At 35.2% G+C, this 18,023-nt stretch overlaps 2 protein-coding genes across 2 annotated transcripts; one reads left to right on the top strand and one right to left on the bottom strand.

The window, feature by feature from the left end:
• Positions 1-3,572: 3,572 nt before the first annotated feature.
• On the bottom strand, positions 3,573-4,354 carry LOC147283572 (uncharacterized). Its single transcript, XM_086245540.1, has 2 exons — positions 4,129-4,354; positions 3,573-4,030 (listed from the first exon to the last, which is right to left on the bottom strand). The coding sequence occupies exons 1-2, from the start codon at positions 4,256-4,258 to the stop codon at positions 3,573-3,575; spliced, it is 588 nt and encodes a 195-aa protein (XP_086101666.1). The 5' UTR covers positions 4,259-4,354.
• Positions 4,355-13,160: 8,806 nt separating this feature from the next.
• On the top strand, positions 13,161-17,251 carry LOC147283573 (RNA-binding protein 2-like). Its single transcript, XM_086244966.1, has 7 exons — positions 13,161-13,446; positions 14,607-14,728; positions 14,818-15,055; positions 15,166-15,227; positions 15,302-15,383; positions 16,611-16,734; positions 16,844-17,251. Exons 1-6 carry the CDS (start codon positions 13,353-13,355, stop codon positions 16,715-16,717), a joined length of 705 nt encoding a protein of 234 aa, XP_086101092.1. The 5' UTR covers positions 13,161-13,352; the 3' UTR covers positions 16,718-16,734; positions 16,844-17,251.
• The last annotated feature ends 772 nt before the right edge of the window (positions 17,252-18,023 follow it).

An 18,023-nucleotide genomic window follows, 5' to 3' on the forward strand; every position in this document is an offset into this window, starting at 1 on the left:
TTTAAGGATCCAACAAGAAATGGTTTCCATAATAATTTACACTCAGAAATGTTTTGTGGTTTTCAAACTAGCTAGGGTCCCTTGAGGCCCTGAAAGGAAGCTATGATCGTATAAGATGCTTACCCCTTACATTTGTTTTGTTGTTCCTTGTTTATTGGATGTTTTTATAAGTACGAGCATGGTAAAGAGACGAAGTTGGATGAGGGTCGAGCAGAGCAGCATCTTAAGACTTGTCAACTTCCTTGATTTTATAGGTGATGTCATTTAATTGTTTTCTCAAATCGAGTACGTTTTGAATGATTTTCCTCTATTGTTTGGAGATGGTTTTGAACTATTTACTTTGATTTTACGTTGACGTAATTTTGAAACCTTTATACTATGCTTGCTATGTATTTCGAATTTATTTAATTTTTCAAAGTTGCAATAGACTATCGTAACCTTAGGAGTTGGTTTTATAAAGAAGTTTTATTTTTATTTCACATGTTTTCTTCTATTTATTATCTTTGATCTAACCCATATTAAACCCAAAAGGCTTAACTCACCTTGAGTATCTTAAGGGATTAATACTTGATTTAGTGGTATTAATCTCTTGGGGCATTTAAGATAGGTGTCTCTGTTGCATACCCGGGGTTCGGGGTGTGACACCTCACTCCCCATATTTGGTCGCGAACACCCTGCATTGGCAACCCTTCTCCCTCTCTCACTCTTTTTCTTTCTCTATTGACATGACCATTGTCGGACCTAAGGAGTGTCAGCGGCTTCACCAACTTCCAGATCAAAGGTCAGTGAAGCCGCTAGTAACCCTTGGGTGCAGCAATATTCACGCTTAGTAGAGAGAGATATATATATATATATAATACATATACACGCACCTTCTAATGAGGGATCTGAGGGTAAATATGAAATCTCTTATAGGATCCATTTCACATTATAATTTGAAGTTTGAAACCATCTCCTTAGGATTAAGCTTGCAAAAAATTAAATTAATTTGAATCCAAAAAGATTTGAACCCATAAGTTTGGACAACCGAACTCCCAATTGAAAAAAAATAAAATAAAATAATTTAAAAAAAAAAACCCCGAACCCGCTTCATTATCGGTTTTTGGGTTACAAGTACCCACCCGTAAAAAATATGTTTCATCTCTGCATAAACTATTGTGAAATGTTTGTTTGGGCACCAATTAGATTCAGGTTTTAGAAACCATGTTTCTTGAGTTTCCTAAAGCTCTATCAACAAACCCTGCGAAGTAAGAATATGAGTTCTAGTAATCTGGTTGCAGACGCAGTGTGGATGGCCATTGAATCAACTGGTTTAGGTCTTTTCCCTTTGACTTTTTTCCATTCCTAACTTTATTTATTTGCTTTTTTGTTTTTAGGGTTTTTTTTTTAGTATTTCACTTTCACATTTAATTCTCATATATATAATGTTGGCATTGATCGATGAGAGGCAACTGATTGGAATGGGACAGTGAGCAATGATCAGCTCTCCATGTCCTCATTTCAAATTCCTTGTTAAACTCGTTTTAGAAAGTTGAAATTCTTACAATGTGTGTGTTTGTACCATATTTTAAGTATGCGACATGACATTGATATTCAGTCCAGTTACAAGGCACAAAAGCTCAATTTATTAAATTCACCCAAATGCCCCAAGTCTAAGCCCATTTAGTGAAAAGCTTATCAGACCTCGACGAGCGAACAAAAGCTTTTAGCAAGACCTCACCGAGAAGATACATAAGGCAGAGGGAACATGACCATTAATGTTACAACACACGTCCCAGGAAAGCTGTCAAAAAGCTATCCCCAGCTGTCAAAGTTGTACTCATTTCTCTGCAAAGGTCACTCCCAAACGTACACTTGTCAGCTATCCAAGAAAGAAGGACTAGAGTTTTGAGCTTTTCCCTACTATAAATACCTTTCTCAAAGAAGAATTCAGGAGCTCGATACACAGACACATCCAAAAACCTACAACACTGAAAAATTCTCCTCAGCCGTTATGCTCTGATTTTACTTGTTTGTACTATTTGTACTGTTTGTCATTTGTGAACAGCTGTCCTTTATTAATTTCAGCTTATTTACATTTATTTTTAGTATTTTCTTTACGATTTTATTTCTTTTAAGTTTGAGGAATATTAATTACCTTTATTTTCGAGTATAATTAATCCTAGATCTTGTTACTTTCCAGTATTTGTTAGCATTTATTTTGTCTTTTTATTTCATCATCATCTCAATATGATCTCCCATTCATATTTATGGCTCAATTTATAGTAAGAACTACAATTGTTTATCAGCTAAGCTTGGATGTGATTTACTTTCTTTACCAAGATTTATTGTTTTTATTTGAGCCCTCTCACTCTCAGTCCAACGATTAATATTTTTGAGTTTAAAAACACAATAGCAATTAGATCCGAACATTGAAAGTCCTGGGATGCCAAGGCAAAGAAAAGAATTATGGCTGACTGTTATGGTAAAAAATGCTTCGATCATGGGTTGGGCTAAGATTTGATCCATAGCATTTTTACTTCACATGTTTTCCGCTATTTATCATCTCTGATCCAACCGGTCTCATCAATTTAAAATGCTTAACCTGTCTTGGGTATCTTGGGAAGATTAATGCTTGATTGGTGGTATTAATCTCTAGGGATATTCAAGATAGGTGCATCTGTTGCATACCTGAGGTTCGAGGTGTGACAGATGGTAAAGTCATCCCCATTTGTTGCATACCCGAGGTTTAGTGGTTTATTTTGAAGCTCAAGTTGTTGTTTTTATGACCTTTATTTAGTTTGTATGAATATGTATTATTTTTATGGAGTTATATGTAATAGGGATTATATTTTGTGAATTTACTATGAAGCTTTGAACTTTATGAACTCTATTTTCTTCATCTATTGAAAAATATTTATTTAACAGATGTTTTAGGGCTAGTTTGGTACTGCTGTGCTGTGAAAATAATCACTGTCAAATGTGCTGTGATTATAATCAGCTGTGAAATAAAATAGTTAAGTGTTTGGTAAACTATATTATGAATAGTGCTATAGATACAAAAAACAATTCTTATGTGTTTGGTAAATATTAGTATTAAAAGTGCTTTGACTGTATATAATGACTAAAATGGACATGATACTGAAAGTGCTTTACAGTTACTTGTTTGGTTAAAAAACCACTTCCACTTGCGTTTATACATTTTTTTTCTATATTTTTTCATAACTTTCACTTTGCAAGAAAAAAGAATATAGAAATTAATCTATATATATATATATATATATCAACCAAACACAAATGAACTTATTATGTTTGGCACATCGTTTCAAAAAAAATTTAGCTAGAGAACAATTGCAAACCATTATGTTTTATTTCTCAACCAAAAAAAAAAATAATAGTACAAATTAATATGATACATAATTTCAATGGCACATTGAAGAACCATAATTTTAATTGAATAAGTAATGAAATTTGAATGCTAACCAATGTTGTATGTTAAATCCTACATACTGCATCAATATTAAATAATCTTGGGCAAATTTATTTATAAAAATAACTAAACTACTCCTACATAAATATATATATTAAAATGTCTAAATAGATGATGCACTCATTAAACTTGCAGCAATATTATTCCTCAGTGCCTCCAATTCTTGAGCTACTTGACCATCTTCTTCTTGTGCATAAGCTTCCCTTCCTATCACTTCACTTAGGATGTCATTTGGGTCATCTCCACTTTCTTCAAAATGACAATCACGTTGGGCATACCTTCTTATATAGTTATGAAGTGTCATGGTTGCAATAACTATTTTCACTTGCTTCTTGAATGGATAACTAGGCATGTCTCGTAATATATTCCATCTTTTTTTCCACACTCCAAAAGTACGTTCAATAACGCTCCTAAGAGAAGAATGTGCTTGGTTGAATACTTCTTTATAACCCATTGGTTGAGTACCCCTACGGAAATCAGGAAGATGATACCTTTCACCTTTATATGGTCCCAAAAAACCTTTCATTTGTGGGTATCCTGCATCCACTAGATAATATTTTCCTGAAAATAAAAGATATATATGGTTTATGATATAACTTTTACTTATAAATTGCAACAAGAAGTTAAATTATGTGCACATTTTTTTCTTAAAAAATTACCATTTGGAGGTTTAGGAAAATTCAAAGTGTGATCTCGTAGAACCGAAAGGAATACCCTTGTATCATGAGCAGTGCCTTCCCAACCTGCACATGCAAATATGAATTGCATGTCAAAATTGCATGCAGCCATTATATTTTGTGTTGGTAGTCCCTTCCTTCCAATATATGGTACTTGATCACAAGGAGGTATTGAAGCATGCACATGTACTCCATCAATAGCACCAATACAATCCTACAAATGATAATAAGAAAAAATTACCGGTTAGTAATATAATCTAATAATTAAGTTAGAATCTTATTGTATATTATGTTAGCATCTTATTGTATATTATTAAGTATATTATAATCTTATAATTAATTATTATATATATTCTAAATTCTAAATACTAAATATAAAATATATATTATATATATAATATATAATTCGAAATAATTTCATATTTCATTAATAAATAATTTAATTTAGAATTATATTCTAATTATAAACTAATTTACTAATCTAAATCACTTTAATTAATTAAAAATTAACGGAATGATTAGTTATAGCCATTCGATTAGTTATGGCTATTAATTAAATTATAAATTAATAATACTAAATTTTAAAATTTCCCTTTTCGTTTTTTTTTTTTTAGTTATGTTATAGGTTATAGAGGGTCTGCCCTAAGAATAAGAATAAAATGAAAGAGAAAAGTGCAATCTAGATCATAATGAAACATTCCTCTGGTTTCATTCGGAAAGGTGAAAGCTAAGACAAAAAAAAAAAAGAATCGACCGTTCAAGTATTCAAAACTCCACGCTAAAAAAGATAGAAATAGGGGCATGTATAAGTATAATAAATACATATTAGTATAATATATGTTATGTGGTATATATATATATATATATTGAATTGCTGATATATAAATGATAGAATCATTTCTGATTGGACCAAATACGAGTCTCCGATAGAGATGAAAGAAGATCGACAAGAAATAAAATAGGAGAAAACACTATGTAAACCGGTATCTAATGAATTCAACGGTTCCGGCATAATATAAATGAAAGAAAAAAGGTTATCAGTTCCGGTACGTAGACCAAATGATACAATGCAAGCAAAAGTTCCTAGATTCATGGAGATATAGAACAGCATATAAGTTATCATGCTTGCATATCCACCATTTGAGTCTCCAACAATTATTCCAATAATTACATATCCAATTTGACCTATGGACGAATACGCAAGCATACGTTTCATGCTTGTTTGAGTAATAGCAATGAGATTCCCCAATATCATGCTAAGAATAGCTAGGATTTCCAGAAGAAGATGTCATTCGTTTGATGAGAAATAAAAAGAAATATCGAAAATTCGAGTGGCTGAAGCTGAAGCAGCTACTTTCGAAGTAACAGAAAGAAAAGCAACAACTTGAAAAATTTAATAACCCAACCAACTCCTTTCCCGCATAATAAAAAAAAAAAAAATTTTAATTTTTTTTTTAACTTAAAATGAAGTCTTGGATATCATAACATTTCTTAAAAATAACCTTTATTGGTGAGCAAAAATGGACTCTTTAAATTAGTCTATTAACGTGTGGATGTGTAACTGTAAAATGGGCCATATGCTGCGAGCCTGCAATCGGGTTGGCCCAACAAAAACAATCAGCCATTTAAGCCTGCAAGGCAAAACGTCACCGTTTTCAGATCCGTTTTCATATTGTTTATGTTCATGCTTGTAAGTCATGTAAGTTTCAATCTTATCTTAACTAATTTATTCAAACTATTCCATTAGTTTTCTTTATATTAATGTGGGCTAAGGCGTTTTCAAACTAAAAGATACTAATAAAGCATTTTAGTGTTGTCATCATCAGTGCGAAATTGAAAACTACTTGGATATGGTCCAGAGATGAAACATATCCTTGCAAAATTGAAACATGACCCAATTAGCAATATTTAGCTACTCACTCCTCTCAATCCTTTTGGTGCCTATTAAATGGGTCAGATGTAAGATTGCAATATGTTGAGCGAGGAGTCACCTCCCATTTGTAAGAACCTAATGTTGTGGTGCTATTGCTCCAGATGGGCCAAAATTTGACATCTTTCTATTAAAGTTGCCTATCACCTCTTGTCCAAGCTGATGTAGATGCATTTTATTTTTTAGTATTAACGCACAATTTATACTGGGATCACAACAACTTATAAGTGCGGTTTATCTCTACTTTGGAAGTGACACAATATGTATTAGCATTACTTGTAATTTATCTACATTTTCGGCTTGTAGTACAATTAACATTAAGCTTAGAGTTGCCTTCAATCTGTAATTAATATGTAGAATTGTTGGAGTTGATGTTCAACCCCATTCTGGTTTTGGTCACCTAGTTGCATCAGGAAACCTGCAGCCTAAGCATTAACCGAGTTCCATATGGATTGAACCTTGCAGCCTTAATAAGATTAAGTGTTCACAAAGTTATAAAAGGCTAAAGGGATTCCTAATCATTAAAGGACAATGAATTAGTATGCTATACTAATTAGGATATCTTAAAGAGTTTGGTTATGGGATTCAAACTCTTGAGGACAGTAAAGATATATATATATATATATATACTAGATCCCTTTGCACGCAGAGAATACACACAACTAAGGCTACTCCCCATATAGTAGAAAGTGTTAAGGCTGCTGTGAGTGCAAAGAAGATCTAGACCAATTACTGATTTGCAACATGGATGCTGCTATGGTGAATTCAGGTAAGTGATCTAATTCATATCAGCCTATTAAAGTTAACATGTGGTATCAGAGCTTGGCTGTATGTTTAGAAACCTTAAAGAAAATTGACAATCTGATTATATGTGAGAAATTATATGTTAAAGACCACTGTATGCATATTTTTTGAAATCGAATTTCTCTGTTCAATCTGTATTGCCATGAAAATCATATTTTTTCTGCACTAACAGTTTTATGCAGCAGTTTTATTATGTTTGTAACTTATAGTGTTGCAAGTAATATCTCCTAAAATCAAAACCTATGAAGAATGATTATTTATCTTATTGTATTATCTGAGATATTGTATATATATGTAAACTCAGGCATGATCAATGTTTTGGAGGGTTCTTGAACTAATTAAGCAAGCAACTCGCAGCCTAGTTAACTTGAGAAGTCTCCAAAACAACAGGTTGTTGATCAAATTGCATGACCAACACATGACAGGTGAAGTACTTATCTGCTCATAAGTGATAAATACTTCACTGTGGTCAGTGTGGTGATGGCTAGCATAGAAGATGAATTTACATGGACTATTAAAGGATTTCCTTCTGTCCATCGATGTGGGAAGTTCTTTATAAGGCAGTACATGTATATTCATAATCTAAGTGCTATAGCATGGTTTACTCTCAGCCCATAGGTGTGAGTCGACTGTGTTAGTAAAGTTTTTCTTGGGGATTAAGTTTAACACTTAGTTTTTAAATTCTCAGTTGTAAATTCTTCTTTGAATTTCAATTCCATCCAAACCTTGACTGGTACCAACTTCAAGAAGTGGAAAGCTGATTTAGAGATTGTTCTTGGACTGATGGATTTGGACTTGGCATTAAGGGAGGAGGCACCACCAAAGCCAATTGAGAATGGAGATGAATGGATTGATCCATCAACAAGGGCAAAATATGAAAAATGGACTAAGGCTAACAGAATGTCAATTCTGATCATGAAGAGATCTATGTCTGATTCTGTGAAAGGAGGCATACCAGAGTCAGATAATGCAAAGACTTATCTTGCATCGATTGAAGCTAAGTTTAAAGAGTCTGAAAAAGCTGAAATTTCTAATCTTATGAACACCTTGTCACTAGCTAAACATGATGGAGAAAAGAGTGTTAGAGAGCATATAATGAGCATTATTGAAGCAGGAACCAAACTGACAGAATTAGAAGTGCCTATGAGTGATGCTTATCTGGTTCACTTGGCCTTGAATTCACTGCCAAGTGAGTACACACAGTTGAGGAGTAGTTACAATACTCAGAGGGAGAAATGGAGTTTAGATGAATTGATAGGCTTTTGTGTAAATGAAGAAAAGGAGATTAAGAAAAATAAGGCTGAAAGAGTTGTGAATTTTGTGCAAGATTCTAAGGCATCAAGCTCTAGGAATGGCTATAGAAACAATGCTAAGGCTGCAGCAGCAAACCTTCCCAATCATCAAAACTCCTCCAATCCTCCACATCGACCTAACAACTCTCAGGCTACCAAACCAAATGGACTGCAATGCTATTTTTGCAGAAAATTTGGTCACCTTAAGAGAAATTGTATCAAGTATAAGAAGTGGCTAGATAAGAGAAAGACTAAAGGTAACTTGAAACATGCTTTAGTATGCTTTGAATCTAATTTGGTTAATGTTGCTAGTGATTTGTGGTGGCTTGACAGTGGTGCTACTATTCATGTGTCCAATACCTTGCAGGGATTCATAAGCAAGAGGGTGCCAAGCAAGGATGAGGTTGCTGTGTTCGTAGGCAATGGAGTCAAGGTGGAAGTAGAGTACATTGGAGTTGTCAGATTGAAGCTGGAATCAGGATTTATTTTGGACTTAGTTGATGTAGTTTATGTACCTTCTATGAGAAGGAATTTAGTTTCTATTAGCAAGTTGATTAGATCCAATTTTAAGTTTGTATTTGACAGATTTGGAATTTCTATCTATAAGGATGATGATTTAGTTGGAAAAGGTTTGGTTTGTGATAATTTATTTAGTCTTTGCTTAAAAGAATCTGAAAATATTGTCTGCAATACAACTATCATTAACAGAATTTTGCCTAAAGAAACCTCATCTAAGCTTTGGCATAAAAGGTTAGGACACATTGGACATGAAAGGATACAAAAACTGGTAAAGAATGAAGCCTTACCTACACTGGACAGTCAAGTTGATGAATTCTGTATTGAATGTATAAAAGGAAAAATGGTAAATAACAGAAAGAAAGGTGCAATTAGAAGTGAAAACCTGCTTGAACTCATTCATACAGATATTTGTGGTCCATTCCCTAAGCCCACACATGATGGTTTTCGATATTTTATTACATTCACTGATGACTTCTCACGTTTTGGTTACATTTATCTCTTGACAGAGAAGTCAAGTGCACTAGAAGCTTTTAAAATATACAAGGCTGAAGTGGAAAACCAATTAGATTTGAAAATTAAAGTGGTGAGATCTGACAGAGGGGGTGAGTACTATGGAAGATATACTGAGGAAGGTAGGAACCCTGGACCCTTTGCCAAATTTCTGCAACAAAATGGCATAGTTGCACAATATACCAACCCAGGCACACCCCAGCAGAATGGGGTATCTGAAAGGAGAAATCGAACACTAATAGAGATGGTAAGATGTATGACATGCACTAGTGGCTTGCCTGATTTTCTGTGGGGAGAAGCACTTAGAACTGCAAACTATATTCTAAATAGAGTACCCTCTAAAGCTGTAAACTTGACTCCATATGAGTTGTGGTTCAAAAGAAAACCAAGTTTTAACCATTTTAAAATTTGGGGATGCAAGGCAGAAGCAAAAGTGTATAATCCTGCAGAGAAGAAGCTTGACTCTAAGACTGTGAGTTGTTATTTTGTTGGCTATCCAGATAGAACTAAGGGTTTTAGGTTCTATTGTCCTAACCACAGTACAAGGTTTGTTGAAACAGGGAGAGCTAAGTTCCTAGAAGACCCTGCTGCTATATCTGAGAATAATGATTTTGTTTTTGATGAGTTAGAAGAGCCTATAGCCATGCATACTGCAAGAGAAAGAGAATCAGAAAAACCTGTTGATATAGCAATCTCTGATTTAAGCATCAACAAGGAACCTATACCAAACCAACCATTAGAAACAATTAATGATCCAAAAATCGTAGATAATCATGTTTCTGATGATGTAACTCCAATGCAAACCAGGAATGCAGTCATAAGAAGATCAACTAGAGTTAGGAAACCTGCATTATCCAATGACTATGTAGTTAACTTGCAGGAATCTGAGCAACCTGATGAAGGCACTAACACTGATCCTTACACATTCAAAGCAGCAATGACAAGTGAGGAAAATGAACATTGGCTAGGGGCTATGAAATCTGAAATGGATTCAATGAAGCAGAATGGAGTATGGGACTTAGTCGATTTGCCAAAAGGAGTTAAGCCTATAGGATGCAAATGGGTTTTCAAAACCAAAAGAGACTCGAAGGGGCAGGTTGAAAGATATAAGGCCAGACTAGTTGCTAAAGGATTCACTCAACAAGAAGGTGTGGATTTCACAGAAACCTTCTCACCAGTCTCCACAAAAGATTCCTTCAGGGTGATTATGGCTATGGTTGCACATTTTGACTTGTTTCTACATCAAATGGATGTTAAAACTGCATTCTTGAATGGAGACCTATATGAGGAAATCTATATGAAGCAGCCAGAAGGTTTCATTCAAGAAGGGAGAGAAAGTTTAGTTTGCAAACTCAAGAAGTCAATCTATGGTTTGAAACAAGCATCTAGGCAGTGGTACCTTAAATTTGATGAAGTGATTCAAGGTTTTGGTTTCTTTGAGAATCAAGTGGATGAGTGTATTTATGTTAAGGTCAGTGGGAGACATTTTGTGATTTTAGTATTATATGTAGATGACATTCTGCTAGCTAGTACTAATTTGACTATGCTGAATCACACTAAAACTTTCCTATCTAAAAGTTTTGATATGAAGGACATGGGAGAGGCTGCATATGTGTTAGGCATAGAGATTACTCGAGATAGGGAGAAAGGGATACTAGGTTTATCTCAAAAAGGCTACATAGAGAAGGTACTGAAAAGATTTAATATGAGTTCTTGCACTGGTACAGATTTGCCTTTAGGAAAGGGTGACAAATTAAGTAAGAAACAAGCTCCAATTACTGACCAAGATAAGCTAGAAATGCAGTCAAGACCCTATGCTTCACTTGTGGGAAGTTTAATGTATGCACAAGTCTGCACAAGGCCTGATATAGCCTTTGCAATTTCTGTACTTGGCAGATTTCAATCGAATCCAGGTATTCCTCATTGGGTGGCAGCTAAGAGAGTCATGAGATATTTGCAAAGAACTAAAGATTACAAGTTGTGTTATAGAAGGAGCAATGTGTTAGAGTTAATTGGATACACTGACTCTGACTTTGCAGGATGTCCAGACTCTAAAAAGTCAACTAGCAGTCATGTTTTCTTATTTGCAGGTGGAGCAGTCTCATGGAAAAGTGTTAAGCAGTCCACAGTGGCTTCTTCGACCATGCATGCTGAGTTTGTGGCATGTTATGAGGCTACCATTCAGGCAATATGGTTAAGGAACTTCATTTCTAGCATGAGGGTTTTAGAAAACATAGAGAAACCTATACAAATATGGTGTGATAACAGTGCTGCAGTGGATTACACCAAGAACAATAAAAGATCGTCTGGCACTAAGCATTTAGATTTAAAATTTCTGTTGGTAAGGGAGAAGGTCAAGTCAGGATACATTAAGATTGATCACATTAGCACTAACTTGATGATTGCAGATCCACTCAACAAAGGATTGCCTAATTCAACGTTTCATAGGCATGTGGCAAGTATGGGGTTGTCTTCTGTTTTGGATCTGCAGAGTTAGTGGGAGCAATGTTTTTCCTGTTATTTTCCTTCTCATTTGTTTTAATTGGTCATTAAAGTTTGTTTTGGATGTTTTGGATAATTTTTTAAAGACTTGCAAATTGTTATTCACTTTTAAAAATTTATAGAAACAGATTGGCATCCAATTTTGGTTAGCATGCCTCTGTCTTATCTGGTTTATGTTATTGAATGACAATTTGCTTAAAGGCATATAAGTTGCATTATGCATATGGATGTTTCATTAGAAACATAAGGCAGATTTGTAAAAATCTGATAAAGAGAGGATCTAACAGAATGATTGTGTTTGTTGTGCATTTTGATATGCATTTGAGTAACACTTTAGGAAACACATTGGTTATTCTGGTTTTACATTGTCTTGTTGGTGTCTCATGTGGATATGAGTGCTTGCATATGTAGTTACTAAAGCTCAGGATGAAATATTTAATCCGAAAAGTTTTTGGAGCTCTATGTAAGAACTCATTTCTGACAGAGGCTTGTTGGGAATTAGAATTCAATGGAATCCTGTGCGCACTAAAGGGTTGTGCTTAGCTGCATAAGCATCTATTTGACCAAGTGGGAGAATGTTGGAGTTGATGTTCAACCCCATTCTGGTTTTGGTCACCTAGTTGCATCAGGAAACCTGCAGCCTAAGCATTAACCGAGTTCCATATGGATTGAACCTTGCAGCCTTAATAAGATTAAGTGTTCACAAAGTTATAAAAGGCTAAAGGGATTCCTAATCATTAAAGGACAATGAATTAGTATGCTATACTAATTAGGATATCTTAAAGAGTTTGGTTATGGGATTCAAACTCTTGAGGACAGTAAAGATATATATATATATATATATACTAGATCCCTTTGCACGCAGAGAATACACACAACTAAGGCTACTCCCCATATAGTAGAAAGTGTTAAGGCTGCTGTGAGTGCAAAGAAGATCTAGACCAATTACTGATTTGCAACATGGATGCTGCTATGGTGAATTCAGGTAAGTGATCTAATTCATATCAGCCTATTAAAGTTAACAAGAATATCTCATAAGGATGATTAAGATCTAAACCTCTTGCAAAAATGTCTAAAAATCAGCACAAAATAAAATCAGATTATAATAAGTTTTTGGATTAGCTTAAGTGGTAATAGTTGTTGAGGTAAATGGTTAAAATTAGAAAGGGTCCGTATTCAATTCATACAAATGTAAAAAATAAAAAATAAAAAAAATAAAAAAAAACATATGAGACTTTCTTGTTAGAGCATGGACTCATGTTTGTATATCACATTACTTGTTTATATGTTACCATAAAATAAAAGGGTTTCGGTTTTGTTCTTTTACCTGGGGAAAAAAAAAAAAAAAAAGATTTAAGGTTGAGTTTAACCATTTTTTAAAAAAGAAAAAAAAAAAAAAAAAAAAAAAGGAAAAAGACAACGAAAGGGAAATCGAGAAGTAGAAGCAAAGCCGAGAGCGCAACTGCAAAGGACGACATTTGTTATTTGCCCGCTCTCACTTAAAAATTAGACATCTCATCTCTGATCCACTCATCAAATTTCATCCCTCCTTCTCTACTGAAAGGGAATCTCTTTGCGTGTTGTGACCTCTCCATTTCTGCTCTTCTGCTCCATTTCTTATTATCTCACAAACCAAACAGATAACAAACATGGCCGAAGGTTATTGGAGGTACAGCGATGCACGCCAGCCACCACCGTCGGCGATGAATTCCGTCGTCGGCAAGCGCCCACGCTCCGATTACGGTATATTCAATTCCTCACACATCTCCTAGAATTCCCATCTCCCTCTCTCTCTCTCTATCTATCTCTTTGTGCTTCATGAAATTAGGGTTCTTGGGGTTTTAATCTCTGTTTGGTTGCTGAGAAATCAGAATTAATAGACAAAAAACTAAAAACAAAAGCTGTGCCATGAAATTTTATTCTGTAAACAACAAATGGAGATTTCAGCTGACTTCCAAGTACTGGAAATTTCATTGGCTTGAGGAATTGAAATTTGGGATCGCAGCTCTTTTTTAATTTTCCGTGCAGTTTCTAATAAACCCAACGGAGTTTTAAGTGGTTGATCTATGTTATATGTGTTTTGATCACCGTTGATGTGTATGTGAATCAGCTTATTGAGGCATTGCTTCTGATATGTGTAATTGGGGCCGCAAGGGTTATTTATAAGATGTACTTGCTTAGATTATATGATAAATTTGCATTCTTGGTAACTTGGTGTGCTCTATGTGGTGTTCGTCACACATTTATGAGTGTAACCGTTGTTTAAAGTATGATATGAGAGTTGAAAATAAGTACTATGAATCTCATTATGTCGGTTTGTTATAAGACATATCTTTACCGCAGTAGCCCGTAGGTTGCATGTGTTATAAAATTGAAAATAGTGGACAAATGGATACAAAATCGTTGGAGGCTGTAAATAATTAGTAATCATTAAGAAATACTTTGTTTCATTTAAGGTTTGACCTTTTATGCCTATTTCTGCATTCCGTTGGTCAGTGCACAGATTGTATTAAACATGTAATTGAAGTTATTTGAAGATATGCTATTATGTTGGTTCACTATAGTTACCATAAAAAGTACTAAGCTGGATGGAAAAAAAAAAAAAATTCAAGTAGTCATGTTAGCAGATTGAATATCTTCAGATACTTGCGCATCTTAAATGGATTTTCGCTACCTAATTACCTGATTACAACTGATGCAGTAGTTTCAAGTGATTATTGCAATTGTATTTGTTAGGTTGTCTGCAATTTTAACTTAATATTCTCCTGTTTGTAGCTTTTTTCTATAGAGATTTGATTTTCTTAACAAAGGCACATTCTGCCTTTAGTCACCCATGCAGTTCAAATATTTGTTGCTTTCTTGTCTCTTTTGGCATATACTAAAGTACATTCTTAATCTCTTAGATGCCCACAGTGGCCACGACCTGCCTAATTATTATCCCCATGAAGATGATAGAGGTTCTCTCCGCGGAATTAGAGATACTGACTCCATTAATGCGTCATATGACCGTTACCTTCGTACCGCGGTACCCACTTTTTATACTTTTTGGATCTCACTTGCATTTTTCACCATATGTTTATGTTTGGGGGGCTAATGTAACAAGTAACATTTCAGCAAATGTCATCGTATAGTGGGGGACAGTCTGCTAGAACCATGAGTGGGGGACTACCTGGTCGTTCTGTTGATGATCCACGTATGATGGGAATTGGGGGTGTTGACCCAGGGGCAAGTGTGAAAGAGAGGGTCATGGGATTGGGAAGTGGACGGCCTGAGGCTCCCCTTCCTCCTGGTGCTACCAGTACGCTATTTGTGGAGGGATTGCCTCCCAACTGTACACGACGTGAAGTAGCTCGTATCCTTTCATTTGTTGAGGGCTTGCAGTTTTCTATCCTTTTTTTTTTTTTTTATCCATTGTCACTTGTACTTTACCTTTCTAGATTTTCCCTTCACTCGGGTTTGAAGATATCTTTCGCCCTTTTGTTGGCTACAAGGAAGTGAGACTTGTAAGCAAGGAATCGAGACATGTAAGTTTATCTTTCTCCAAAGGTAGATTCAATATTTAGTGGTTGATGGATTCACTAATAATTAATCTGTGCAGCCTGGAGGAGATCCTCTGGTACTTTGTTTTGTTGATTTTGTGAGCCCAGCTCATGCAGCCACTGCTATGGATGCCTTGCAAGGTAAGCTTACAATTTCCCTTAATTTGTTGTAATCATAGCCCCATATGTTTGTTGGCATATTCAATTTATTTTTTACTTTGAAAGAAGAAGGGCTGCCAAATGATTCATTATACATCCTTTTAAAAAGAGAAAGAAAAAGAAAAGGATGTGTATCTAGTTGATACTGCGGGTTTTTGCTTGGCTGTGAATTAACAAAAGAAAAAAAGGAAAGGCCGTTTTCAAAATTTTAGAAAAAAACAAATTAGCTTACAAAATTTAACAATTTATAATTTTATAGTGTAGTGTATAGTGCATCAATATTGAACACAATTCACACGGAAAATCTATACCCAGGATTTGTGACTTAAAACGCTTTTAACTTAAAAGAGCTTACTGACATTTTCAAAAATTTCAGAAAGCTTCCCAAATCCTTAGTTGTGCGGCATTTATTTCCCGTTTAAAGTGAGATAAGTCACTATTCAAGGCGTGGGACTTCTCTTTATGAAGAATGATGTGATATTTTTAGCCATTTTGTATTGGCATTGAAGGAGGTGAACAAAGATTGCTGCTGGCCATATTTGTTATTCTGCAGGTTCTGTTATGGGTTAGGGGCATCTGTCAGTTTGTTTAGTATTTATTACGTCTTGGTTTCACCCGATACTTTAGGTCTGTGCATGGTTTTCAAAGTCATCCAATGCCATTAGCCAAACTTTGTAAATTCTTCCAAACAATGGAAGGACTTACCTTCCTGACTCATTATAATCCTAGATTATGATGACCCTTAAATCTGGTTGGTTTCGTGGGGAATTGATGGGTTAAACTTTTAAATAGGCTGCTGAGACTGGTCAAGGAAGGCGTCTAATCATTTGTTTGACCACACTTGTAATGTCATTCTAAGGATGGTGCTGTCGATATAGTTATCTCATCATGACTGGTGAGGATTCCCTAATAGTATTGCAAGTTGAAACCTCATTCTGGTGAGGTTTCCCCAATTGTACTGTATACGTTATTTTTAGGGAGAGAGCGTGTGAACTTTATTTTGGAATAAGGGAGGCCCATTTTACCCTTTCAATCTAGGAAATCTGTGGAGAACCCACGTATGCTACTTAGGTGGGCTGAAAAGTGATAGGTGTTATGTATTTAAGATAATGATTTCACGTCTTATATCATCTATCTGCTGATGCCCTGATTCGCCGTTGAAAACGTACCTAGTTGTTACTGCGTAAATGGTCGAGCTCGATTTTGCAGGTTATAAATTCGATGAGCATGACCGTGATTCGGTCAATTTAAGGTTGCAATTTGCTCGCTATCCTGGTGCGAGGTCAGGTGGTGGTGGGCACCGAGGGAAGCGTTGAATTATGCAGGTTTTCAGGTGATTAACGCAATTTTCAATCCACATGACCCTTTATTATTCATGGCCGTTAGGTGCCGAGTAAAAATTAAAAAGTCACGCTAAATCATGGGACGACTCTTCTCTGTAGGACATGCTTGATTTGGGAGGTTTTGATAATGAGGGGCGATACAACAAACTTGCAGTCTCAAGAATTACAGGCGCATAGTTAGGATCAACTCAGATCGTGTGTTTCTCTATAATTGTGGGGCAATTGCTAGATTTCTTTTTCTGTTAGACGACTGCATACTATATTTTTCTTATATTTATTTCAGACTGTTTCGTATTCATTTCATTATGATTACTGGAAGACTCTCGCCATATGCATTTCGTTAGAAACTGTAAACTTATTTGTAGTTGAACATGTTCAAATCTCTTTGCATTTGCGCATGCTCTGGGATTAGGGTTTAGTGCTTGGTATTTATTTAGTGATGAAGTGTGGTAACTGCCGAGTAGATATCATATATATTAAAATAACTGGATTTGTTTGTCTTTGCGATATTATAGACTTAATATTCCAAAAGGAATAAGATCTTAAATTGAACCATTTGTTGTAGAACCCAGTATCTATGATGTATTGATGTTTCATTTCCCTTTTTCCTTCAATATGTTTGTTCCTTTAGGCAATTATTTAAAAGGATACAAAACAATATTTCTGTACTAGTATTTGAATGTGATTTTTGGGGTATTAGTAGTTGAAAAATAAAAGAATGTTATTAGTGGGTGGGTGTATATGTGTAGAGGTCATTTTGATTGAAGGAAGCCTGTGAAAAGTTCCTGGTTTCGAATTTTTACTGGGTTGGGTTGGATTGTAGATGGATCTAGCATTGAATGGATGTGATGTTGAACGAATCTTGAGGGGATATAGTTGATGCCATTGGATTCCTCCTTGCTGGACTGTTTGGTCAGGCTAGTTTTTCCAATTTGAATTGGGAGCAATAGTAGTGAGTACAATAGATTTAGGTGTAAGTGTAATGCATACAAGGTATATGTTATGTGAAGCAGCGAGGATTGTTGCTTTTAGTGCTACATGACATATTTCATCATACATAAATGCGGACTTTGCCCCAAGGTCTTACCCACCTTTTCGCCTCCCTAAGACAATTTAACTCTGCTTTGCTGCGGACTGACTACGGTGAGTGAAAAAGGGTCGGTTGAATGGATGGATACCTTTACTCGGCTATTATCAATATTTCACGATTGATGGAAGAGAGGTGGTTGAGAATGATTCATAGGAAATTAGGAATCCCCTCCTTATTGTCCCCTAGTAT

Source organism: Dryas octopetala, chromosome 5, assembly GCF_963921425.1.
Source record: "Dryas octopetala chromosome 5, drDryOcto1.1, whole genome shotgun sequence".
Taxonomy (NCBI): Eukaryota; Viridiplantae; Streptophyta; class Magnoliopsida; order Rosales; family Rosaceae; genus Dryas; species Dryas octopetala.